This window comes from Cervus elaphus, chromosome 12 (genome assembly GCF_910594005.1).
Source record: "Cervus elaphus chromosome 12, mCerEla1.1, whole genome shotgun sequence".
Taxonomy (NCBI): domain Eukaryota; kingdom Metazoa; phylum Chordata; class Mammalia; order Artiodactyla; family Cervidae; genus Cervus; species Cervus elaphus.
The window spans coordinates 48,249,197-48,274,702 of NC_057826.1; the positions used below are offsets into that span (position 1 = coordinate 48,249,197).

A 25,506-nucleotide genomic window follows, 5' to 3' on the forward strand; every position below is an offset into this window, starting at 1 on the left:
GCCATGTGCTGTTCTTGTTCTAGGATTAAGTGTTTTACGAACATTATTAATTTTGTCCAGCTGGATATGCTAGAAATGCCCTTTACAAAAATCCCACTCAGGGACTTCCCTGGTGGTCCAGTGGTTAAGATTGTGTGTCGCCAGTGCAGAAGGCTTGGGTTCGATCCCTGGTCGGGGAACTAAGAGCCCACATGCTGTTTGGCATGGCCAAAAGAGTAAAAAAAAAAAAAATCCCACTCAGAAAATAGTAAAGGAATAAAAATTAAACCTCCAAAGACAAAGAATGGCAGGGGAGACTTGGTGGAGGAGAGCTCTGAAGCAAGTGGAGTGGTGATCATTAACACACGGTGAGAGTTGCTTCATCCTGAGGGACCTGCAGTGTATACATGAGGTGATTTGCCTGTGGAACTGCTGAGTGGCTCAAAAGTGGAAGGCATAGGTTACTGCGGAAGGCAGGCTTCAGGACCACCCCGATATGTAGGCACTTTGAGAACTGGGGCAGTTAGATTTCCAGGGTCTCCGCTGTGTACCGGATATCTGGGCATCCCCTGCCCACCACCTCCCGCCCTCCCCCAAGCAGCAGATTAGAGCTCTCTTCTCTGGGGAAACTGAACTGAAATGATGTTGGAAGCAGGCATGGGGGACTGAAAGCGGAATGATGTTGGAAGCAGGCCTAGGTGACTGAAAACAGCTGCGGAATTCACGCTGGGACCTCCATGTTGCTCCCCTGCCCTGTCCCAAAGGCCAGCAGCCAGCCCTGTGGCAGCCCCAGCAGTGGACTGGAGGATTCTCGGGAAATCGGTTGGCTCCAGAGAAAAACGACCCCAGATACTGAAATGTGTGAATCCTTTAGTGGAAAGCTCAGCACTTTCCCTTCCACATAACTTGGAAGTTTGCCAGTTAATAATCCCTCTCCGTATATACAGATCCTCCAACCTGCTTTTACTATTATATTAATATTTCCCTCTTAAATAGGATCAGGCAGCCAAAGATCCGAGTCATATTAGGAAGGCTTTCAACATGAAAGACGAGGGCCCAAGCAAACCAGAAAGGAGAAAACTTGCAGAAGATGGAGATGTTGCAGACAGCAGAGAAACTGCATTTTTTGAAAAAAAGTTATACTATATACTATAATGAAGAGCTTCTCAGAGTGAGAAGCTATTTTCATGTTCAAAATGAGAACAGCACTTAAGAAAGAAAAACAATTAGAGAAGAATAAAGAAATAATGGAAATTAAAAATGAAATACTTGAATTTAAAAGAATTTGAGGATGTATTTCTCAAAAAATGAGAAAAAAAAGATGGAGTACAGGAGTAGATGAGAAAAGAAATATGAAAAATTGAAATTCAGTTTAGAAGACTCAACAGTACTGATAATGCAGACACCAAGAACAGAATAAAATGATTCTCTGAACATTATCACAGAAATAATGTAAGAACATTTCATAGCGCTAAAGTGAATTTCCAGATTGAAGGAATACGTTAAGTGCTCATGTTTTGTAAAAGCACCAGTTTAGTAAAATCTTCATGGGGGAATGTCATTTTGAAATTTTGGAACCCCAAGGACAAAGAAAAGGTCCTAAAAACTTTCAGAGAAAAATAAACAGGGCGTGCACAGAGGAAAGGCTATCATAATAACATCAGAATTCTTAACAGCATTCTTAGAACCTAGAAGATAATGAAGTAATACTTTATTTTTTTTATTTTTATTTATTTATTTACTTTTTCAATTATTTTTATTAGTTGGAGGCTAATTACTTCGCAACATTGCAGTGGGTTTTGTCATACATTGACATGAATCAGCCATGGAGTTACATGTATTCCCCATCCCGATCCCCCCTCCCACCTCCCCCCCAACCCGGTTCCCCTGGGTCTTCCCGGTGCACCAGGCCCGAGCACCTGTCTCATGCATCCCACCTGGGCCGGTGGTCTGTTTCACCATAGATAATATACATGCTGTTCTCTCGAAACATCCCACCCTCACCTTCTCCCACAGAGTCTAAAAGTCTGTTCTGTACATCTGTGTCTCTTTTTCTGTTTTGCATATAGGGTTATCATTACCATCTTTCTAAATTCCATATATATGTGTTAGTATGCTGTAATGATCTTTATCTTTCTGGCTTACTTCACTCTGTATAAGGGGCTCCAGTTTCATCCATCTCATTAGAACTGATTCAAATGAATTCTTTTTAACAGCTGAGTAATATTCCATGGTGTATATGTACCACAGCTTCTATTTTTATTTTTTTTTACTTTTTTTTTTTTGAAGAAATACTTTAAAATCTGACAGGAAAGTTATTCTTAACCAGGATTCTAAATCCAGCTAGACTATCATTCAAAAGTAAGCATAGAATAAAGTCAATTTTCACGATACAAAGACTCAAACAATTTTTTCCTTTTCTTTACAAGTTATTGGAAGGAATTCTCTTCCTTCCAGTCAGGGAACTAAGATCCCACAAGCTGTGGGGTGTGGCCAAAAAAAAAAAAAGTTATTGGACTTGTGCTTCATCAGGACAGTTCTGTAAACTAAGAAGGAGGAAGACATAGAACTTGGGCAACAGTATAGCACAAAGGGAAGCGAGCAGCTGAATCCTAATGTTGGGGTGGAGGGTAGAAGTTTGAAAGAGAGGTCATCACGGGAGAAGATCACCAAATAATCTGATACTTTTATCATCTGCAAATTAATACTGGAAAGCATCTAATGGATGTGATATAGCTGATGAAGAGATTTAAGGGTAGGTATATAGAAAACAAGATAAGCAAAAACAGCAGTTACTACCTCTAGAAAAATTAAAGTTATAGGAGAAAGGAAAAATAACCAGAGTCTACAATTTGGCTCTTCAGTATATAGTATTATCACAATAAAGTAAACACAATTGGCTCTTGATTTTATTGTTGGGAAGCTAACAGAATGATAAATTCATGTGTTGTATGTTTGTGTGTCATCTACAATATGTAAAAATGATAGATTAAGAAATTGTAGCTAGGTATTTTACTCAGCAACATGGAGGTAAGTACTAGAAGAGCAAGCTATAGTTTGCAATTGGTTTCCTCTGAGGAATGTGATCAGGATTGGGGATAGGAAGCTGAAAAGTACAGGTTTTCATTATATCTTACTTTACTTTGGTTAAAAATTAACTTATTTAAAATGTTAGTAATATCACTCTGAAAATGCAGGTAGACATTATAAACTCATTGGAATCAGTGAGATGATGACTTCTGCAGGTACATGTATCTAAGCTGTTCCTATCTGTTAAATGAGAGGCGATATCTAACATCATTTACATTTAAAATAATCATCAAGCAAACTGATGGTGCTAAGCTAGTGGTAAGAGACAAATATATCTAGGAAGGCCAAAGACAAATCAGAGAGACAAATGAGGATGGCTTTCCCAATGGCTCAGCAGGTGAAGAATTCACCTCTGATGCAGGAGACCCAGATTTGATCCCTGGGTTGAGAAGATCCCCTGGAAGAGGAAATGGCAACCCACTCCAGTATTCTCACCTGAAAATTCCCATAGACAGAGGAGCCTGGCAGGCTACAGTCCAAAAGGATTGCAAAAAGTTGGACACGGCTGAGTGGCTAAGCACGAATGCGTGTGGTATAAGTGAACTAAATCATTGGTAAGGGTATGTTAAATGGATATATTGCATTGGCAGGTGGGTTCTTTACCACTAATGCCACCTGGGAAGCCTATACTTTTTAAATGCCATCACTTAATATAGAAACCACATGCAGCACCAATTAAACGTTGACAAAAATTATCTATGTATTTGCCTACAAAAGAAATCTCAATACATTTAAAAAGAAAGAAATTATAGTGACTTCACTTTTTTTTTTTTTTTTGGGCTGCTCCATGCAGTTTGCAAATCTCAGTTCCCCAACTGGGGACTGAACCTGTGCCCTCAGCACTGCAGTCCTAACCAGTGGAAGTCACAGGGAACTACTGTGACTTCATTTTCTGACCATAATGCAATGCAAATATAAGTTAACAACATAGATAAAGATCCTCCAAGTGAAAACAACACAGCAAACACACCGGATATGCAAAAACTTCCTCAAAAACAACTTTTTTGTCAAAGAAATCAAAACCATGAATTGAAATTGTCTAGAAAATAATAGAAACATTTCCATGGTGGAAACTACTGGCTGCCTTCCCAATGTCCATTCTCTTCTCTTTTTACCAACAGAACATTGACTTTGAGAGTGTCAATGACCAGCTTAAAAAAAAACAAAACCCTATTTCCCAATCCTTTCTTGTAGGTGGGGATGACCATAAGATTAAATTCTCACCAATAAGGTGCAAGGGATTACTGGTGGGTGAGCCCTCCAAGAAAGCTCTTTTAAAAGGCTGACACATCTGGCCTAATAAACTTGTATGTATGATGCTGGATCAGCTATCTTGTAATTATAAGTTGTCTAATACATGCTAAAAGTAGATGAGTAGAAAGATAAAAGAGGTATTCCTTAGAAATATCCTGGCATCTATTCCAGCTCTGAACTTCCTATCTCTGGGGGGAAAAATATCCTAATTCTTAAGTTGCTATTTGGGGTCTGTTCATTAGGAACCAACACTATTCCTGACATAGTCACATATCAAAATTTGTGGACTATGATAAAAGAGTGAAAAACAAATGAAGCATGCAAGTCAAGAAATTGGAAAACATAACAGAATAAAGGAAAGCAGAAGGAAAGAATAATTATCAAACTAGACCTCAGTAAATTAGAAAATTAAGAAAAAAAGAAATGATTGATAAGTCTAAGCTAGTTCTTTAGGGGAACAACAATTTAAAAAAAAAATATGTAAAAAAAAAAAAAATAAAAAAAATAAAAAATAAAAAAATATGTAGACATGTATTTTACCTGCAAAAGCAATAGGTGAAGAAAGTACAAATGAAACTAGAAAGTGAGAAATATAGAGGAAATGAAGTGATTTATACATTGCAAAATTCTCTGCAAATAAATTTGAAAATGTGGATCAAATAGATGATTTTTTTGGAAAATATGCTACTAGAGTGACTCCAGAATAGAAAGACAACTTAAAAATGCTGCTAACAGTGAAAGAAATAAGACAGCAGTTTTCTGTGACCAGTTGTTTTTGCTCTTCCTGCCTCTCCGTGGCTGTTGGAGTTTTCAGAGTGAGAGTAGTGAATTTCTAGTGAGAGAACCTCTGAGTGTAGGGTGGCTGGAGCGACCTGCCTAGTGATCTGTTTGCAGTCTCTTGACAAGGGTGGTCACACACCAGAAGGGTGAAGACAGTGATTCTTGGCATTAGGACCCATCAGAAAATAAAGAGACCTGAATTTTCAGGTTTTAATAACACTTTTCAGGTCCTTATGTTCCTTAAACTTTTTTAAGAAAAAATTATTTTTAATCATTACTCTGATTCCTTAAAGTAAAAAATGTTTTAAACAGTGTATCAAAATAAATAATGATAAAGCTTTCAAAGCAACATTGTACATTAAGAAGCTTGAAAGGGTTTTGACAGGAAAATTAAGTTTTGAAAAAAAGAGAAAAATGTAAGCATCAGAATACTTTAGCTCTTATTAATTATTTTCATGGAAAAGTATCTTGTTCTCAAATGCTGGTAAGCTGGAACACCCTACTGGTTAAAAATAAATGGATAAAGTGTGAGGAAATGAACTAAGGCAAAAAACAGGGCAAGCGGCACAGCTAGAGAGAATAATTAAGCTCTGTTAAAGGCGTCAGGTCATTTTCGCCAGTCGTCCCTCCTCAGGCCAGGGTTCATGCTCGGTGTTGACAAACACCACGGTCACATGGGCCCACTGGCATCCAGAAAGGCCTGTTTGAAAGAGCATTTGGTTCTGGAGTGTCCTTGCTATTGTATTAAAAGTGTTTTCTTTCCCCTGAACTTTGAAAGTTTTCTCTCATAATCTTTATTTAAAGAGATGTAATTTTAACTTAATGTCCTCTTTTTACCCCGTCTTTTTCCCTGGTAGTGGGACCAGTGAACCATGGAGCTGTATTTTGGTGAATATCAACATGTGCAACAGGAATATGGTGTCCACCTGAGACTTGCAAGTGATGAAACCAGAAAGTCCAGGAATCCCCAGCATGCTAAGGCAGGCTCCTACGGTGTCAGTATTCGGGTGCAGGGCATTGATGGCCACCCCTACATAGTCCTCAACAACACAGAGCAGTGTCTGGCAGGCACGTCTTTTTCTGAAAACGGCCCATCGTTTCCGGCTCCGATGATAAACAACCTGCCCCTCCATCCCAGCAAGGGGTCTGTGGTGGAAGAGAACAGTGCAGAGGAACTGCAGCTCCCAGAAAACCCATATGCCCCACCTGGCCCAGTAAGAAACCCGCAACAGCCCTCTCTCTTTGAGGGCAAGAATGGGGCTCTAGAGCGCAAAGAGGAGCCAAGGAAGGCATCCCCCGTGCTGAACTTTCAGAGGCATCCAGAGCTTCTACAGCCCTATGATCCTGAAAAGAATGAGTTGAGCTTGAAAAATCACCAGCCTCCTGAAACCAGTTGGCTGAAAGCTTTAAGAGAAGAAGGGACCAACAATAAGAAGGCCTGGACTTGCATGCCCAAACCTAGCCATTCCCAGCCCACCAGCCCTCCCTCCGAAGACCCGGCCAGGTCCAACGTGACGGCCATCCGTCTGTGCAGCTCCGTGGTCATCGACGACCCCCAGAAGCAGACCTCGGTGTGTGTGAACGTTCAGAGCTGCAGCAAGGAGGGTCTGGCAGAGGAGGCTCTTGCCCCTAGCGGGAGGCCCCTGCCCACTCCCAGCCTGCAAGCCCACCCGGAAGCCAAGAAAACCAGACCGGATGTGCTTCCCTTCCGGCGCCAGGATTCCGCCGGGCCGGTGCTGGACGGAGCCCGGTCCCGGAGATCCTCCTCGTCATCCACGACTCCCACTTCGGCGAACTCTTTGTACAGATTTTTACTCGATGATCAGGAATGTGCCATCCACGCCGACAATGTGAATCGTCATGAAAACAGAAGGTACATCCCCTTCTTGCCCGGAACTGGGCGGGATATTGACACGGGGTCGATTCCTGGCGTGGATCAGTTGATTGAAAAATTTGACCAAAAACCTGGGATGCAGAGAAGAGGCAGGTCTGGGAAGAGAAACAGGATCAACCCAGAAGACAGGAAAAGGTCCCGAAGTGTGGACAGTGCCTTTCCTTTCGGCCTCCAGGGGAACTCGGAGTACCTAACGGAATTCAGCAGGAACCTGGGCAAGTCCAGCGAACACCTGCTGCGGCCGTCGCAGGTGTGCCCGCAGCGAGCGCAGGAGCCCCGCGGGGGGCAAGGCGGGGGGCGCGCCTTCGCCAGGCTGCTGGGAGCCCAGCCCAGGCCGCCCCTGCAGAACAAAGATGGGAAAGTTCCAGAAAACAAAGGTGCTCAGGAAAGTCCGACTGGGCGCACATCCTCCCTCCCAGCACAGACTAAGAAGGAGGAGGAAATCAAAACAGCCACGGCTACGCTGATGTTACAGAATCGGGCACTGGCGACTTCCCCTGATTCAGGGGCCAAGAGGATTTCCGTGAAGACGTTTACTTCCACCTCAAATACTCAGGTAATACTGGTGGGGGTCATTTTGTTTCCCTTCTAAATGATCTACATCCTGGCTGTAGGAATACGTATCTTCCATCTTGAATCAGTAATTGCATCATCTTGAATTAGCATTATTTTTTAGAGTTTTCCCCTACAGATTATGACCTGCCAGTCATTCATTTTTCTAAACTAACTAAGTAACCCTAGATTCCTGTTGTGTTCTTGTTTGTGAAGTAACTTATCAAACACAACTGAGAGACTCGATTTTTCTTTTCGTGTTTGTGTAAAATCTGAAAGTATGCAGTTTGTTTTCAAAAACAAAGAGAGGCTCCATGCTTAGATTTTTGTTTAGATGTGTTAATTTTCCTCATGACATTGAGTGACTGGATTAATTTCTGTCCTGAGAAATTAGGTTAATCCTAATTTAGGTTTATCCTGAAGTGATGGAATTTCTTTAAGTGGTACATTTAGTGTTTTGGTAGTAACAATAAAAAGATAATGATAGTGATAAAATCGATTATAAGGTTGGTAAGTGCCAGGCACTATTTGTTATGTATTATAGGATCTCACCAACCCCATGAAGGAAGGTATTATTAACTTCTGTTTACAGGTGAAAAATTGAGGTGAGGAAAAGTTAAGTACCTTGCCCAGGGTTACAGAGCTACTAAGTGGTGGAACCAGTTGTAATGAGCATCCTTACCTGAGAAATTCTTTCTGGAAAGTAGGAATGTGTTTGGGAGTTTCTGCTGTGGGGTGTTGCCTTCTTCCTGGAAGCTTCATCCTGTGATCTAATAACAGGCATTGTGTTGCAGGCCACACCGGATCTGTTAAAAGGCCAGCAGGAGCTCACTCAGCAAACCAACGAGGAGACGGCCAAGCAGATACTTTACAATTACCTCAAAGAAGGGTTAGTGATTTTCCTTCAAGGAGCAAAGTATTGTCCTTTATGGTGGGCCTCTTACTTTTCTGAGACCTTGTGTTTCGTGCTCCCTCCTTGCCCTGTGTGAGCCATTTCAGGTTCGGGCTCCATGGCTGGAGTTTTCATAACAGCATTTGAGACTTGGGTGGAGGAGGGTGAAGAAGGGGAAGGAAATGTAGGGAACGACATCATACTTTAAAAGTTCAAAATAACTATGACTCTCTACTATTTAGAAACAAATTCAAAGATAGGAAGACTTGTCTATTCAGTTTTGAATTGAATCAGTCATTGACTTGAGTTTGCCTCTGTATACATAAATGTAATCAATCGTCCCTTATTATAAGTTACAAATAAAAACACCTCCTCCTCTCCCCAGAGTTGACGGCGGGGTGCCCCTGCTTCCATTACTTTTAAAGCATGTATGAGTCATTTAAAAGATGTGCTTTCCACTTACTTATCTGGGAAGGTTGAGTTTGAATAATCTGGTTTTCAGTCCTTACTTAGATACCAAATAAGCTGGAATTCTAGGCCAGGAATTTGAAGTTTCTGTTTCAGTTCTCTCATCAGATATGATTAAAAAGAAGAAAAGCTTTATACTCTGACATGACTGAAAGTCACTTGGCAAAAATACTCATTGGTATCAGAACACTTCATAGTTTTGTATTGTGGCTTACAATTTTCTGTCAGTAATGTAGAGCTGACAGAATAATTCAAAATACAAGATAGGGGCTCTTTTGAAGGAAAAAAAAGGAAAAAGATTCTTCTAACTAAGAACTAGTTATTAGTGTCTTTCTGTGCAGGGTTTTACCATGAGAAAATTAAAGTAGAAGAACTTTTAACATTTAAAATGGTTTCTCTACATTCTTTTGGTTTTTTTGGCCCTTGATTTATTGAGAGACTGAGACAGACTTTAGTGGGAGGCACTTATTTAAGGAAACTTATTAACTTTTCTTAAGTGTCAGGTATGTACGATAGAAGGTGCAGGGTGGGTAGCTGTTAATAGAACTTTATCTGACCATTACTTGTGAAAGTCTAGACAGAGGGCAGCCGTGTTGACAACCTTGGCTTGGGGGATTTATTTTTTTTAAACAAAGTCTAAAACAAATTTAATATCATTGTGGAGCATTCGTAGTGTCACACACAAACAGGAGAGATTCCGGGTTGGAATCAATATTTGTCATTTAATTTAGGCAAGAAATAGATGACTAAAGTTTTATTGGATGTCATCTTCAAGCTTATTTAGTATGTACCTGTGTCTCTTTTCACATGTCTGGAAGTGAAAACCTCTCTCCCAAATCAAGTGGTAAAGTAGAACCAATTATTTGGGGAAAAAATGCACTATCCATCCTGTTCTCCTCACATGGGTTCTGTCTGAACCTTAATTTGTTCCTCTTGCAATTTATCTTTTTTTCTTTGGTTAAATTTTATTTTTTATTGTTGTCTGTGCTGTGCTGGGTCTTCACTGCTACGCGAGGGCTTTCTCTAGTTGGGGCGAGCAGGGGCTACTCACTAGTTGTGGTGCCTGGGCTTCTCTTGTTGCAGAGCACGGGCTCTAGGCATGTGAGCCTCGGTATTTGTGGTGCATGGGCTTTGTTGCCCTGTGGCATGTGGAATCTTCCCAGACCAGGGATTGAACCAGCATCCCCTGCATTGGCAGGCAGATTCTTAACCACTGGATCACCAAGGAAGTCCCAGTTTATCTTCTTAAAGGGCTTATTGTTTGTGTGTCATGGCACATAAAATAGTCTGAGACTAACGGTTATGCCTTCATTTTTTTTTTTTTTCTGCTGCGTCTTTTCCAGAAGCACCGATAATGATGATGCTACTAAGAGGAAGGTCAACCTGGTGTTTGAGAAAATCCAGACTTTGAAATCTCGAGCAGCAGGGAGCACGCAAGGAAATAATCAAGTAAGGAGACGCTTAGTGCTTTGTAGAGGGCATTTCACATGGAGCATGTGAGGCAGATTGCTTTCTTCAGTCTGTACTTTTGGTTGCAGCAGGAAGTGGGGAGTTTGCCTTGTAGTAGGCAGTACCAAAGATGGAACAGCATGCTTTAACTGTTGGTAATTTGCACCCTGCCTTTTTTCTAGAAAGGTTTTAAGAAATTTTACTTCTAAAAAATCTGTAAAATAAAACAAGACAAAGTGATAGGTGGTAAAATTTAGAAAGGGAAAAGAAGACTAGGAAAAATGAAGCATTAGATGAAGAACCCTAGCATTATAGTAGGCAGGTTTGAAAGGTAAGTATGAATAGGCTTGTACACAAGTTCTCAAACTTCAGAGAATAAGAAATAAGAGAATCAAACTAGAGAATATGAAAGAGACTGATGGGCTGACCTCTGTGGGCTGAAGGGAGAGGAAGGAGTGCAGTGGGGCCAAACTTTTTTTTTTTAATTTTAAGAAAAACTGCCTGTTTATAATTTATTGTATTGGATTTGAGTTGGGACTTGGGAGATTTTTTGGTTAAAGGAGTCGTCTTATATTTAGTGAGCATCTACTAAATGTTGGACATACTTTGTGCCATGAAAGGAAGCAGGATTTATGAGGGAGGACTAAAATCTTGTCCCTCAATTCTGTGTCACCTTGACTTGGGCCCATTTCTTGCTTGGGCATCTTCCCTTTTCCCTTGTTGGGGGTGTATTCTGCACTGGAAGGAAAGAGGAGATACCTAGAGGCAGGCAACAGGGAATATGTCCATAGTTTCTTTTTTAACTTTGGCAACATTTGAATGAAGAATATTTTAAGGCATCAACTATCCTTTTTCCTGTTGTTCAGTAATTCCCATGACTGCTACTCTGGCATCAAATAAAAACATTTAAAAGTTGAATTGATTAATTTATTACATATAACTTTATAGTTACAGATTTATTTATTATATACTTATTTTTAATATATTCTGTTATATATTGTATTGAATTTGTAAATATGTGAGTTATATAAATGTACACGGGCACACAGTTCCCACTGGGGAACAGTTAAATTGTACACTTTGCTTGTAGGCAGGCTTTAGGAACTGAACGGTTTTTACAATTGGGTTAGAATTTTTTTGCTGAAACTTTTACATAGAAATCATCACCATGACTGTTGCTTTTCATTTACCTGCATATTCTCTTGGAGAATGCATCCTTTGGCCTTGATGTTCAGATTGTCATTGTGGTCCCAGATGAAGGGTATCCAGCCTTAACTGGGAAGTTGGGGTAGCCCTTCTGGAGTCAATAACTCTAGTGCTGTCTCAAAATATCTTAGAATTCTCCAAGACAAAGGGGAAAGGCAGGGCATTCTAGGTAGAGGGAACAGCATAAAAAAACATAAAATATAAAGAGATGTGCACTTGTCATGTTTAGGGGACTGGAGGTAGTTTAGTGTAGCTGGAGGAGGGAGCTAGGAGGTGGGGACCAGGCACCAAATAGGAAGGACCTTGTAAATCATGTCAATTTCAGGCAGAAGGTGATAGGCTAACACTGATGGACTTTTAAATGGCCATGAGTGGTGTTGTGTTTGTAAAAATTCATTCCTTTGTAGCTTTTGGAGAGAGGTAAGATTAGAGGAAGGGAGACCAGTTAACAAGCTGCTCCTTCTTAATCAAGCCAGAGATAATGAGGTGAACTTAGGCCCTTAGACTTCTGGCTCCAGTCATAGTACTGTGACTGCTTAATTGTCCACATTTTTCTACTCTCTGTGTCTCTCACTTATGAATCTGATTATTTGCTGGCAAAGGTTTTGGGATTTTATATTTTGGTGTCAGTTAAGTGGCTTCCTGCAAGAGAACCCTCTCCCTTAATAGACTGAAACCATATTGGAAAGCAGAGAAGCAGGCAGTTTTTGTTTGGAAAAGAACAACCTACATTTTTTCTCCTTGGGTTAGGTTTGTATTTCTGAGATGGATTGTTCTCCTTTTGCCTAAGAAAATAGGCGGACCTCTGTTTTTGTTGATTGTTGGTTTCTGGTCTGCTTCCTAGGAGCAGATGAGGAAGTACATCATTCTAGGTTCACGCATGGCTCACACCGGATTTGGGTGCATGAGAGCCAAGATACTGCCTTTTCTGGTTTTCATTTCTGCTTTCCCCTCCCTTTTACTTGTAATTTTCTAACCACTTTGCTATAGGACTTGAGCCAGATCCTTTTGAGAGTGTCATCCTGTTAAATCTATGCAAGAAAAAGAAAAAAAGCACCTTGAGCATTTAATATCTTTGCAATTGATTGTAGGCTTCTAATTCTTCATCTGAAGTCAAAGATCTCTTGGAACAGAAGAACAAGTTGACCACAGAAGTGGCTGAACTTCAGACACAGCTTCAACTGGAAGTCAAGGTACCTGTGATTTTTCTTTGTACTATTTTATTCTTTTCTATCTTGATTGATAGAGTATTTTAAGTACCTTGGGTTGCCCAAGTGAAATGAAAATAATTTTTTTCCCCAAAGAAACTTTCTTCCCATTACTGAGCAAATTCCTGTTTCCTGAAGACTTTTTTTTTTGGTAAGTAACCAAAATCATGGCTGCATATGGTGACTGCAGCCATGAAATTAAATGATGCTTGCTCCTTGGAAGAAAAGCTTTGACCAACCTAGACAGTCTATTATAAAGCAGAGACATTACTTGACCAACAAAGGTCTGTCTAGTCAAAGCTATGGTTTTTCCAGTAGTCGTGTATGGATGTGAGAGTTGGACCATAAAGAAAGCTGAGCACCGAAGAATTGATACCTTTGAACTGTGGTGCTGGAGAAGACTCTTGAGAGTCCCATGGACTGCAAGGAGATTCAACCAGTCCATCCTAAAGGAAATCAGTCCTGAGTATTCATTAGAAGGACTGATGCTGAACCTGAAACTCCAATACTTTGACCACCTGATGCGAAGAACTCATTGGAAAAGACCCTGATGCTGGGAAATAATTGAAGGCAGGAGGAGAAGGGGATGACAGAGGATGAGATGACTGGATGGCATCACCAACTTGATGGACATGAGTTTGAGCAGGCACCTGGAGTTGGTGATGGACAGGGCAGCTGCAGTCTATGGGGTCGCAGAGTTGGACATGACTGAACGGTTGAACTGAACCAAAGCATGTAGAGAATGTTGGCTTTGAGAGAGTAACAGAAATGCTGTTGGATTCAGACAGGCAAATTGGAAACTAAATGTATATAAAATGTCTGGACTAAGTAGTAGAAATAGCAGAATGTGATTAAGATGTGTTTGTGTTTTTCTTCTAGAAGTATTACAATTCATTAAGTGTTCGGTATTCTTTCTAGTTGAGAACTCCTATGCCTTAATTGCACAGTTCCATCAGTTTGTTTAATAATCTAAGTGCAGAGACATGGAGTTCATCAGAGAGTCCATCTGAGATTCAGGATTCAGTGGGGTGACATTAATGTACAGTGGAGGTGTTTTAACTCACACATCTGTTTTAGAATCAACAGAACATCAAAGAAGAGAGAGACAGGATGAAAGCAGACTTGGAAGTGTTGCAAAGCCAGCATGACAGCAAGGTGGAGGAGAGCACTGCGCTGCAGCGGCGGCTGGAGGAAAGCGAAGGGGCGCTCCGGAGACACCTGGAGGAGTAAGTGCGGGCCCAGAGCCTGAGCCCTCCCCACCCCGGGCTCCTGAGCTGGTGGAGCCAGATTCTCTCTGTCCATTTAATTCTCCGCAACCTTCCAGATCTTCATAGGGGCTGCTGAACCTGCCTTTTCGCCCTCTTACCCTTGTAAAACTATAAAACCAATGACGTGTAGACTGGTAAGCAGAATTTAAAAATTATTTGTGCACCTCAAAGGATGTTTTATAAAATTTTAGCCCTTAACGTGGATCTCATGGCAGGTAAGTGAGCAGCTGGGAATCCTGAGTGTTGTATCTAGAGATAGTTTAAGAACCTGAGTCCAGTCTCTACAAAGCAATGTCACGTGACCTCCACAGTCGTATGGGTTCAGAGTTTTATCCTGGACGATGCTGGCTTTTGTGACCAGTGCTTTTTTTTTTTTTTTGATTATTTGGAGTGCATTTATTTTAGATCTTTTAAAAAACTTATTTCCCACAGCAAATTTTAAATCATATAAAAGAGCATATTTGAACCTAGTTAATTTAAACTTTGCTCTTGGCAAACTTTTAAAACAAGAGTACAGTAGTAAATAAATAAATAATTTTAATATTATACTTGGGAAATACTTGCACACTTCCTTGTTTTTGATCTTATCTAGAACTTAATGAAATTTCTAAACGTATATACCTTTCATCATTAAGTTCTATTACCAAGTAATGCTTGTGTTATAAAAATTATTCTTCAAAAAAAAATTATTCTTCGGAGACTCAAAGTTTTACATTTAGTCAGTGTATGAGAAAATAGTAATTACTGATAACAGTTATCTAAAGGAAGATCACATTTCTAACCTCTTTTGCAGAGCCTAATTACTCAGCAAGGCCTCAAGGTCCATACTAATTTAAACTGTCTATTACCAACTGCAGCAAACCAACCAAGAATTATATTCAGAATTTACAAAGGTATTCCTAGGAACATACCCATTGCAGGTCTAGCTACAGTCTTTTAGAAATAAAACTTCCAAATTTATATTCATTTTATTTCATGGGCTCTTTCAAGTCCTTATTAATTTCCATTTTTAGGGTTTTGATTATGTTTTGATACTGATGTTCAGTAAGTTATTTTCTGTTGTTCCTTTTTTGTCATTTCCTGTTGGTGAATTGTATCCTGTGCTGCTTGCTGTATTTTCTCCAGTTTTGGCACAGTCATAAATCTTAATGGTAAAAGTACAGGTTTACATAGCACCATTGTGGGTGTATCTTCTACATACAACTGCTCTTGTTTTGGAAGAACTTCCCGGAACAGCAACTTCGTTTCTGCCATATCTGAAGTGTTGGATACAGTCTCGTCCTGAAAGTTCTCCTGATCCTTTTTCCCTGCAGCTTTAGGTATCCAACCTGGTATTACAAAGATGACTGACAGGTGTTGACTCAAACCTACTGAAGGAAAGATGCTTCTCTTCCCTGACGGCTCAATTGTTGCCCAGGGCAACTGTGAGTCTGGGTGAAGGGTGTGACCAGTGCTTATAGTTCTTTTGCATCTTTAGAGAGAGAAAGTCAAGCCCAAATGGCCCTGCCATTTTGTTGTATTAAAATCTGTGACAGAGGGCATTTTATTCATTTCAAGAGATTTGAAAGAGAAAGATTAGTAATAGATCCACCACTGTTTTTTTCCCACTTGCTCTTGTTGCACAAGTTCTGCATCCTATCTAAAGAGTCTGTCTAGATGAAAACCTGTCCGCATGTAGAAATCCATGAACAAAAAACTAGAGAGCCCAAAGTTATGTGATTGTTGGGATTCTAGCAGTGATTTAAGAACATACAAGTGAAATACTTGACCCAGTTTCGTGAGGAGAATGTCTAAATGAGTGTGTATGTCATATGAACAAATGTGGCATATACAAAGGAATACTTAGAATACCTCATTGTGAGTGTTTTATATCTGATTAAATCTGTGTGAAATACAGAATGAACATGTATAACATGTGGGATGTCTGAATATGTGAGCTGCATCTCAATAAATTGTATTCTAATCTGAAAAAATCTATGACAAAAGGACTTGAAATGAAGGTCTGAGATGAATGGTGCAGTGAAGTCCACTGGCCATGACAGAAGCCTTATGTGAAAGGTTAAGCAGGAGTGAAATCTAGAGGGAAATTCAAGAACAATAGGACATTGTATCATAAAAGCGTTTCATTACCTTTGCCATTTTGATGTTGTGGTGTGTGCTTTTAAAATATTCTTAGAGGTTAATTTCAGAAAAGAGGATGAAAAGGAAAAAACCCTGAAATTTAGAGTGTAGTAGATGTATGGATGTGAGAATTGGACTGCGAGGAAAGCTGAGCACTGAAGAATTGATGCTTTTGAACTGTGGTGTTGGAGAAGACTCTTGAGAGTCTCTTATACTGCAAGGAGATCCAATTAGTCCATCCTAAAGGAGATCAGTCCTGGGTGTTCATTGGAAGGACTGATGCTGAAGCTCAAACTCCAATACTTTGGCCACCTCATGTGAAGAGTTGACTCATTGGAAAAGACCCTGATGCTGAGAGGGATTGGGGGCAGGAGGAGAAGGGGACGACAGAGGATGAGATGGCTGGATGGCATCACTGAATCGATGGGCATGAGTTTGAGTAAACTCCGAGAGTTGGTGATGGACAGGGAGGCCTGGCGTGCTGCGATCCATAGGGTCGCAAAGAGTCAGACACGACTGAGCGACTGAACTGAACTGAAAGACTTTACTGTGTTTGAGTGTCTCTTGAGGAGGTACGGGTCAGCAGTGGACTGCTGCAGGAGCAGGGGCTCTGGGTGCAGTAGACCTGGGTATGGCATAAGCCCTCTTGGAGGAGGTTGCCATTAACCCTACCATAGAGCCCCCAGAACTTACACAGGACTGGGGAAACACACTCTTGGAGGGCACAGAGAGAACCCTGAGTGCACCAGGACCCAGGAGAAAGGAGCCAGTGACCCAACGAGAGACTGACCCAGAATTGCCCATGAGTGTCCAGGAGTCTCTGGCAGAGGTGTGGGTCGGTGGTGGCCTGCTGCAGGGCTGGGGGCACTGAGTGTAGCCGTGTGTGCATGGGAGCTTTTGAAGGAGGTTGTCTTTATTACCTCCACCATTATCTTCATTACCTCCACCATAGTTTGGTTTCAGGTCAAATAGCAGGGAGGGAACACAGCCCCACCCATCAACAGAAAATTGGATTAAAGATTTTCTGAGCATGGCCCTGCCCATCAGAACAGGACCCAATTTACCCCTCAGTCTCTCCCATCAGGAAGCTTCCATAACCCTCTTATCCTTCTCCATCAGAGGGCAGACAGACTGAAAAACACAGTCACAGAAAGCTAACCAATCTGATCACATGGACCACAGCCTTGTCTAACTCAATGACACTATGAGCCATGCCGTGTAGGGCCACCCAAGAGAGACGGGTCATGGTGGAGAGTTCTAATAAAACGTGCTCCACTGGAGAAGGGAATGGCAAACCACTTTAGTATTCTTGCCTTGAGAACCCCATGAACAGTATGAAAAGGCAAAAAGATAGGACACTGAAAGATGAACTCCCCAGGTTGGTTAGGTGCCCAGTATGCTACTGGAGATCAGTGGAGAAACTACTCCAGAAAGAATGAAGAGATGGAGCCCAAGCAAAAATAACACCCAGTTGTGGATGTGACTGGAGATGGAAGTAAAGTCCAATGCTGTAAAGAGCAATATTGCATAGGAACCTGGAATGTTAGGTTCATGAATTAAGACAAATTGGAAGTAGTCAAACAGGAGATGACAAGAGTGAACATCGACATTTTAGAAATCAGCGAACTAAAATGGATTGGAATGAGTGAATTTAACTCAGATGAACATTATATCTACTGCTATGGGCAAGAATCCCTTAGAAGAAATGGAGAAGCCATCATAGCCAACAAGAGTCCAAAATGTAATACTTGGATGCAATCTCAAAAATGACAGAATGATCTCTGTTCATTTCCATGGCGAACCATTCAATATCACAGTAATCCAAGTCTATGCCTCGAGCACTCATGCTGAAAAAGCTGAAGTTGAACGGTTCTATGAAGACCTACAAGACCTTCTAGAACTAACACCCACAAAGATGTCCTTTTCATTGTAGGGGACTAGAAAGCAAAAGTAGGAAGTCCAGAAATACCTGGAGTAACAGGCAAATTTGGCCTTGGTGTACAGAACAAAGCGGAGCAGAGGCTAGTCAAGTTTTGCCGAGAGAACGCACTGGTCATAGCAAACACCCTCTTCCAACAACACAAGAGAAGACTCTACACATGGACATCACCAGAAGGTCAATACTGAAATCAGATTGATTATATTCCTTGCAGCCAAAGATGGAGAAGCGCTATACAGTCAGCAAAAACAAGACCGGGAGCTGACTGTGACTCAAATCATGAACTCGTTATTGCAAAATTCAGACTTAAATTGAAGAAAGTAGGGAAAATCACTAGACCATTCAGGTATGACCTAAATCAAATTCCTTATGATTATATAGTAGAAGTGACAAATAAATTCAAGGGATTAGATCTGATAGAGTGCCTGAAGAACTATGAACAGAGGTTCGTGACATTGTACAGGAGGCAGGGATCAAGACCATCCCCAAGAAAAAGAAATGCAAAAAGGCAAAATGGCTGTCTGAGGAGGCCTTACAAATAGCTATGAAAAGAAGAGAAGTGAAAGGCAAAAGAGAAAAGGAAAGATATACCCATTTGAATGCAGAGTTCCAAAGAATAACAAGGAGAGATAAGAAAGCTTTCCTTGGTGATCAATGCAAAGAAATAGAGGAAAACAATAAAATGGGAAAGACTACAGAGCTCTTCAAGAAAATTAGAGATACCAAGGGAACATTTCATGTAAAGATGGGCACAATAAAGGACAGAAATGGTATGGACCTAACAGAAGCAGAAGACATTAAGAAGAGGTGGCAAGAATATACAGAAGAACTATACAAAAAAGATCTTCATGATCCAGATAATCATGATGGTGTGATCACTCACCTAGAGCCAGACATCCTAGAATGCGAAGTCGAGTGGGCCTTAGGAAGCATCACTACAAACAAAGCTAGTGCAGGTGATGGAGTTCCAGTTGAGCTATTTCAAATCCTAAAAGATGACGCTGTGAAAGTTCTGCACTCAGTATGCCAGCAAACGTGAAAAACTCAGCAGTGGCTATAGGACTGGAAAAGGTTAGTTTTCATTCCAATTCCAAAGAAAGGCAATGCCAAAGAATGCTCAAACTACTGCACAATTGCACTCATCTCACATGCTAGCAAATTAATGTCAAAATTCTCCAAGCCAGGCTTCAACAATATGTGAACCGTGAACTTCCAGATGTTCAAGCTGGATTTAGAAAAGGCAGAGGAACCAGAGATCAAATTGTCAACATCCGCTGGATCATCAAAAAAGCAAGAGAGTTCCAAAAAAACACCTACTTCGGCTTTATTGACTATGCCAAAGCATTTATATGAATCACAACAAACTGAAAAATTCTTAAAGAGATGGGAATACCAGACCACCTGACCTGCCTTCTGAGGAATCTGTATGCAGGTCATGAAGCAACAGTTAGAACTGGACATGAAACAACAGACTGGTTCCAAATTGGGAAAGGAGTATGTCAAGGCTGTATATTGTCACCCTGCTTATTTAAATTGTATGCAGAGTACATCATGAGAAATGCTGGACTAGATGAAGCACAAGCTGAAATCAAGATTGCCAGGAGAAATATCAGTAACCTCAGATATGCAGATGACACCACCCTGATGGCAGAAAGCGAAGAAGAACTGAAGAGCCTCTTGATGAAAGTGAAAGAGGAGAGTGGAAAAAGTTGGCTTAAAATTCAACATTCAGAAAACTAAGGTCATGTCATTCGGTCCCATCACTTCTTTGCAAATAGATGGGGAAACAGTGAAAGACTTTACTTTCTTGGGCTCCAAAATCACTGCAGATGGTGACTGCCACCATGAAATTAAAAGACGCTTGCTCCTTGGAAAAAAAGTTATGACCAACCTAGACAGCATATTAAAAAGCAGAGACATTACTTTGCCAATTAAGGTCAGTCTAGTCAAAGCTATGGTTTTTCCAGTAGTCATGTATGGATGTGAGAATTGGACTATAAAGAAAGATAAGCACCAAAAAATTGATGCTTTTGAACTGTGGTGTTGAAGAAGACTCTTGAGAGTCCCTTGGACAGCAAGGAGATCTAACCAGTCCATCCTAAAGTAAATCAGTCCTGAATATGCATTGGAAGAACTGATGCTGAAGCTGAAACTCTAATACTTTGGCCACCTGATGGGAAGAACTGACTCATTTGAAAAGACCCTGATGCTGGGAAAGATTGGAGGTGAGAGGAGAAGGGAATGGCAGAGGATGAGATGGTTGGATGGCATCATCTGACTCAATGGATATGAGTTTGAGTAGGCTCCTGTAGTTGGTGATGAACAGGGAAGTCTGACATGCTGCAGTCCATGGGGTTGCAAAGAGTTGGATACAACTGAGTGACTGAACTGAAAGACTTTGCAAAAAAAAAAAAAAAAAGGTAGAATAGCTGTGAGTTTAATTTGGAACAGAGGTTGGCAAACTTTTTCTGTCAGATAGTAAATGTTTTAGAGTTTATGGACCATACCATATGAAATTGTTAATTTCTGCCATTGTATGGTGCAAATGACCATGAGCAATACATGAATGAGCATGGTTTTGTTCCAATAAAACTTTATTTACAAAAGCAGGCAGTGGGCCAGATTGGCCCACAGGCCATAATTTGCTGACTCTAGTGGTCTGGAGTACTGAGGGTGGGGTGATACAGAGTCGGGTGGCTTTAGTGAAAACAGCTCTGTGGCCTAATTCCTTGTCTTCTCTATCCAAATTCTAGTACCACGTGGTCTCCTTTTGGGGAGGAAATGTCGTTGTATAACCTTTCCCATTACATTGGCTTGATTTCTCACTTGTCTTCTCCTTGGGCAGTTAGACTGCTGGTATAATTCTTACCAGTGCCTTTCTGGTTTGTGATATTTTGTTCAGCACAGAACAGAGAATGGGAGGCTACTTGGGGACTTAGATGACTCTGCTTGACCATCTGAAGGTCTGAAATCAGACTGGATGAAAATAAGCAGAGACCAGGAGAGTGTCTCTCATGGGTTTCCTTTTCTGCCAGGCTGTTCCAGGTGAAGATGGAACGGGAGCAGCACCAGACTGAAATCAGAGATCTCCAGGACCAGCTCTCGGAAATGCATGATGAATTGGACAGTGCAAAACAATCTGAGGACAGGGAGAAGGGGGCTCTGATTGAGGTAAGCTGGGGCCAGGTGACAAGAGAGACCCTGTCTGTCTGGAGGGTATGGGATAGGTTGGGGCACTGGGAGCCATTGTCTGATGTGTGCTTGTTCTACTTGTGAATATGGTTCCCTTTTGTGAGAGCATCATATGCAATAGTTTGTCTTAGGAAAGTTTCCAACTGTATAGAAAGGTAGAAAGAATAATGTGTTAACTCATGTAGAGTCCCAGTCCAAACCCAACAGTTGTCAACATGTTTCCGTATTTACTCCATTTTTTCTTCTGTCCATCCATTCAACTTTGTTTTTTAATTTTTATTTATTTATTTATTTTTTTGTTGTTGGTTTTTAAAAAATTCATCTCTCTATTCTTCTCCATGAACTTTTTCAAGGGAATTTACAGATAATACCACATTGCACCCGTAAGCTTTTCAGCATGCATTTAAATAGTTAGATAATTTTCTTATAACCACAATATTATTATTATATCCCCTTCATGTATCATAGCCTTGTCATGGTGAAGGGGCTTGCATAACTCAGTGAAGCTATGAGCCATGCCCTGCAGGGCCACCTAAGATGGATGGGTCAGAGTAAACAGTTCTGACAAATTGTCCACTGGAGAAGGATTGGCAGCCCACTCCAGTATTCTTGCCTGGGAAATCCCGTGGACAGAGGAGCCTGGTGGGCTGCAGTCCATGGGGTCACAAAGAGTCGTATACGACTGAGTGACTTACACATGGTACACAGCAAGTGTGATGTGAGCTTCAGTTTTGGTGATGTGTTTTCAGGCAGAGGCTAATAGTGAGAATCGCAGGAAAGGGAAACAGCACATCTTTTCTTAAAAGTGTTCCTGGTGTTGCTGGCCTTCTGTTTTTTTGCCCTTCTTATAATGGGAGCTATATCTTCTACTGCTGCCTTTCTGCAAGATAAGTTAGGACACAGTGAGCTTCTCTGTGCCAAAGTGGGTTTCTCTCCCTCTGGAAAATTGTCCTCACTATTTTTATCAGTTTCCTTTGACATGTCACTGACATTTGAAAAATGATCTATGATTTTTATATCACAAATTAAATAGACCCCATCTCCTCATCACTTTCAGTTTATTTTTCATATCTTAATAAAAAGTGGTCGGGGGAATCTGATAACAGATTATAGTTGTAGCCAACTTTTCCATTGGACTTGGCTTAGAAGAGACTCTTAAACTCAGCAAACATTAAACACTTCTGCTTTTGAATGCTTGGAAAAGCTTGAAGGCCCTGTATTTTGTGAGGCCTGCATAATGCACAAGATTTTTCAGGAAATATCTTTTAATACTATACATTCTATTAAATGACGTTGGGTCTCTATATGGAGTCAGTATGAAAAGAGGATAGAATCATTATTTAAAAAAAAAAAAAGATTAAAGGAAAGACAGAAGAAAGGAAGACATAGTACAAAATACCTATTCTCTTAGGATAAGCCAGATATTAATAAATGACCAAGAATAGAATGACTTTGTTATTCTTAAGTAACCAACTGATGGTTTTGAATTTCTTTTTTTATTTAAGATACAAAAATAATTATAGCTCAAGTAGTCATTTCTTTGACCCTGAGTATGTTTCCCTTGGGTTTGGTAGTGATGGGTAAAAATGAGACCTCTCTCTAAGCTTCATGACAGTGGGGGTTCTCTGATTACTGAAGATCATCTCTGATGGGAGCTTATAGTGTTGACAGATAGGCCAACAGAATCCTATGGTGTTTTATCCCTGACATTTACCAAGATGCAAGTACTTACATATCAGTAAAATATTCTGGTTATGAAATCCTGTTGGTTTAGGGGTAGACTGGTGCTCAGAAATAAAATCTCTAAAGTAAGTATAAGCTTATTTTGAAGTGATGTTACTGAATATTATACACAGTAAAGAAAATGATGATTCTCACCAGCTGTGTTACAATTTCTAGGCCATCTTTCTGTGGAAAAAATGACATAATTCTTTGTCAGCTGTATGTTTTTTTGAGGGGAGGGCACACCATGTAGCATGTTGAGATCTTAGTTTCCTGACCAGGGGTCAAACCAGTGCTCCCTGCAGTGGAAGCAAGGAGTCCTAACCACTGGACTGTCATGGAATTCCCATTTCTTTTCTTTCTTTTTTGTTTGATTTTTGGATTGTCAGCTGTAGTTTTGATATATGACCTTTACTTGTCTTTTCTGTGAGCAAGAGCTTCTGTGGAAGCTTTTGTGCAAAGGGTCTAGATCAATGGTTTTTTTCCTGTTGACATGGAATACCTATGGGTAGGTGGTGTGTGAAGATGTTCTGTGGACTTGTGAGTGGCTCCTCTGGATGTTCTGGTCTGTGTCTTTCTGTGCCCCTACTGTTAGGACAGCCTCTGGCTTGTTGCTGTTAACAGCCAGCTCCCAGAGCATGCTCCCTTTTCTTCTCAACTTTCCTTGTTGTCTTTTCAGGTTCTGGGCAAGTTTCTTTGCTTCAGTTTAAATAGGTAGACCTCCTTCTAGGCACTTCCAACTGAATCCAGTACTCTTCATTTGCATCCGAGAGCCAGAGCACAGCCACACTGCTTGCTCCTCAGCCTCTCTTGAGCATGTAGTTTTGTTGTCAGGCCTGCAGAGGCTGTACGGTGAAGAGAACCAGCATTGTTATCCAATCTGGGTCTCATCTTGGCTCTATCACTTATATGCTGGGTTATCTTAGGCATGTTATTAATAGCATCTCAGAATTCCAGTTTTTTTTTTTAAATAAATGAGAACAATAGTATTCATCTATGATTTTTAGAAGTGCTTAGCATAATTCTTATTATGTAGTTAGTACCAAATAGTCTTTTTAACTTAACCCCCCTACTCCTCCCCATCCACCCCCAAATATACATCCATACTAGGTCTTTATCTCTTGTGGCTTCGTGTGAAGCTAGCCTAGATGTGTATAGGTTTTGAAAGTGCTGATTCTGCATACCCAGAGTTTTCCTTTGTTTTCTTTGGTGGGAGTCTGCAGACTGGCATGTGCATCTCTGGTGGATGTTTGCATATATTTTGAGATTTATATGTTTTACTCTTGTATCCTTGGTGGCCCAGTGGTAAAGAATTCACCTGCCAATGCAGGAGACACGGGTTTGATCCCTGGGTCTGGAAGATTCCCTGGAGAAGGAAATGGCAACCCACTCCAGTATTCTTGGCCTGGGAAATCCCACGGACAGAGGAGGCTGGCAGGCTACAGTCCTAGGGGTCGCAAAGAATCAGACACGATTGAGTGATTAGAAAGCAGCAATATGTTTTATCTCACTTCTTTGGCTTGATAGAATTGACAGTAAAGCCTCAGAGGTGGTGAAGTTTTTGAAATCTCCCGGTGCCTTTTGGTCTCTACCCTGGAAAGCTTCAAGTGCTTCTCAGTGATATGGTGAGGTGTAATCTGATTGGATTGGTACAGCACAGTCCATTTAAGCAGCAGCCCCAGTCACAGATAACAGCATGTTGGTGTAGAATGGACCATAAAAACTTAGTTTCTTGACATGCATTGGTGGCAGTACACAAAAGGCAACATGAAACACAGATATATCCTGGAAAAGATAAGTGTGGGAAGAGGAACTGCGTTATCATCAAAACAATTGAGAAATGTGTGAGAGTAAGAGCAGGAAACAGGAGTAGACTCACAAGGCCTGCTGTGAAGAAGCTGGCAGGAGGCTCCAGGAAGACCTAGAGGGGTTGCCAATAGCAACAGTGATGTGGGGAGGGTGTTTCTAATAGCCGTGAACTGGACAGTTTGATAAATAGCAGAATGGTATATATTGTCATAAAATTTGCTTATGTGTTTTGTGTTTGGTGCTTTGGAAGAGTCAGAGTTGCTCTAGTTACCTGGATGATTCTCTGGAAGTTTCTTCTGAGCTTATTAATGCCTGCCAGCTCAATTCTTAAGGAACTAAGTCTTAGTCTGTGCAGTGCAGCTCCACCCTGGAATTGCAGAGGCTCCCCTGGTTTAATGGGGCTTCTCTGATAGCTCAGCTGGTAAAGAATCTGCCTGAAATGCAGGAGACCCTGGTTCAGTTCCAAGGTTGAGAAGATCCGCTGGAGAAGGGATAGGATACCTACCCCAGTATTCTGGCCTGGAGAATTCCTTGGGCTTGCAAAGAGTCAGACACGACTGAGCGATTTTCACTTTCCCTTGATTTAATGTATGTACATGCCCTAGCAATGTGAGCAATGGTCCCCAACCTTTTCCACGACTGGTTTTGTGGAAGACAGTTTTTCCACAGACCAGGGCAGGGTA

At 41.0% G+C, this 25,506-nt stretch overlaps 2 protein-coding genes across 9 annotated transcripts in view; one reads left to right on the top strand and one right to left on the bottom strand.

Moving 5' to 3' along the window:
- Window positions 1-25,506, top strand: part of CGNL1 (cingulin like 1) — a 170,888-nt gene that overhangs the window by 54,044 nt on the left and 91,338 nt on the right. For 7 of the 8 annotated variants that reach the window (XM_043919010.1, XM_043919011.1, XM_043919015.1 and 4 more), the window contains 6 exons: window positions 5,961-7,553; window positions 8,344-8,438; window positions 10,253-10,358; window positions 12,656-12,757; window positions 13,850-13,998; window positions 21,136-21,271. In XM_043919010.1, the coding sequence (XP_043774945.1) occupies window positions 5,976-7,553; window positions 8,344-8,438; window positions 10,253-10,358; window positions 12,656-12,757; window positions 13,850-13,998; window positions 21,136-21,271 (2,166 nt within the window). In that variant the 5' untranslated portion in view covers window positions 5,961-5,975. Of the gene's footprint in view, window positions 1-2,722; window positions 2,735-5,960; window positions 7,554-8,343; window positions 8,439-10,252; window positions 10,359-12,655; window positions 12,758-13,849; window positions 13,999-21,135; window positions 21,272-25,506 lie in introns of those variants that run through there. The other variant, XM_043919018.1, reaches the window with a different exon arrangement.
- LOC122704393 (BBSome-interacting protein 1-like) lies at window positions 14,939-15,442 on the bottom strand. The gene has a single exon (XM_043919019.1). The coding sequence runs from the start codon at window positions 15,292-15,294 to the stop codon at window positions 15,082-15,084; it is 213 nt and encodes a 70-aa protein (XP_043774954.1). The 5' UTR covers window positions 15,295-15,442; the 3' UTR covers window positions 14,939-15,081.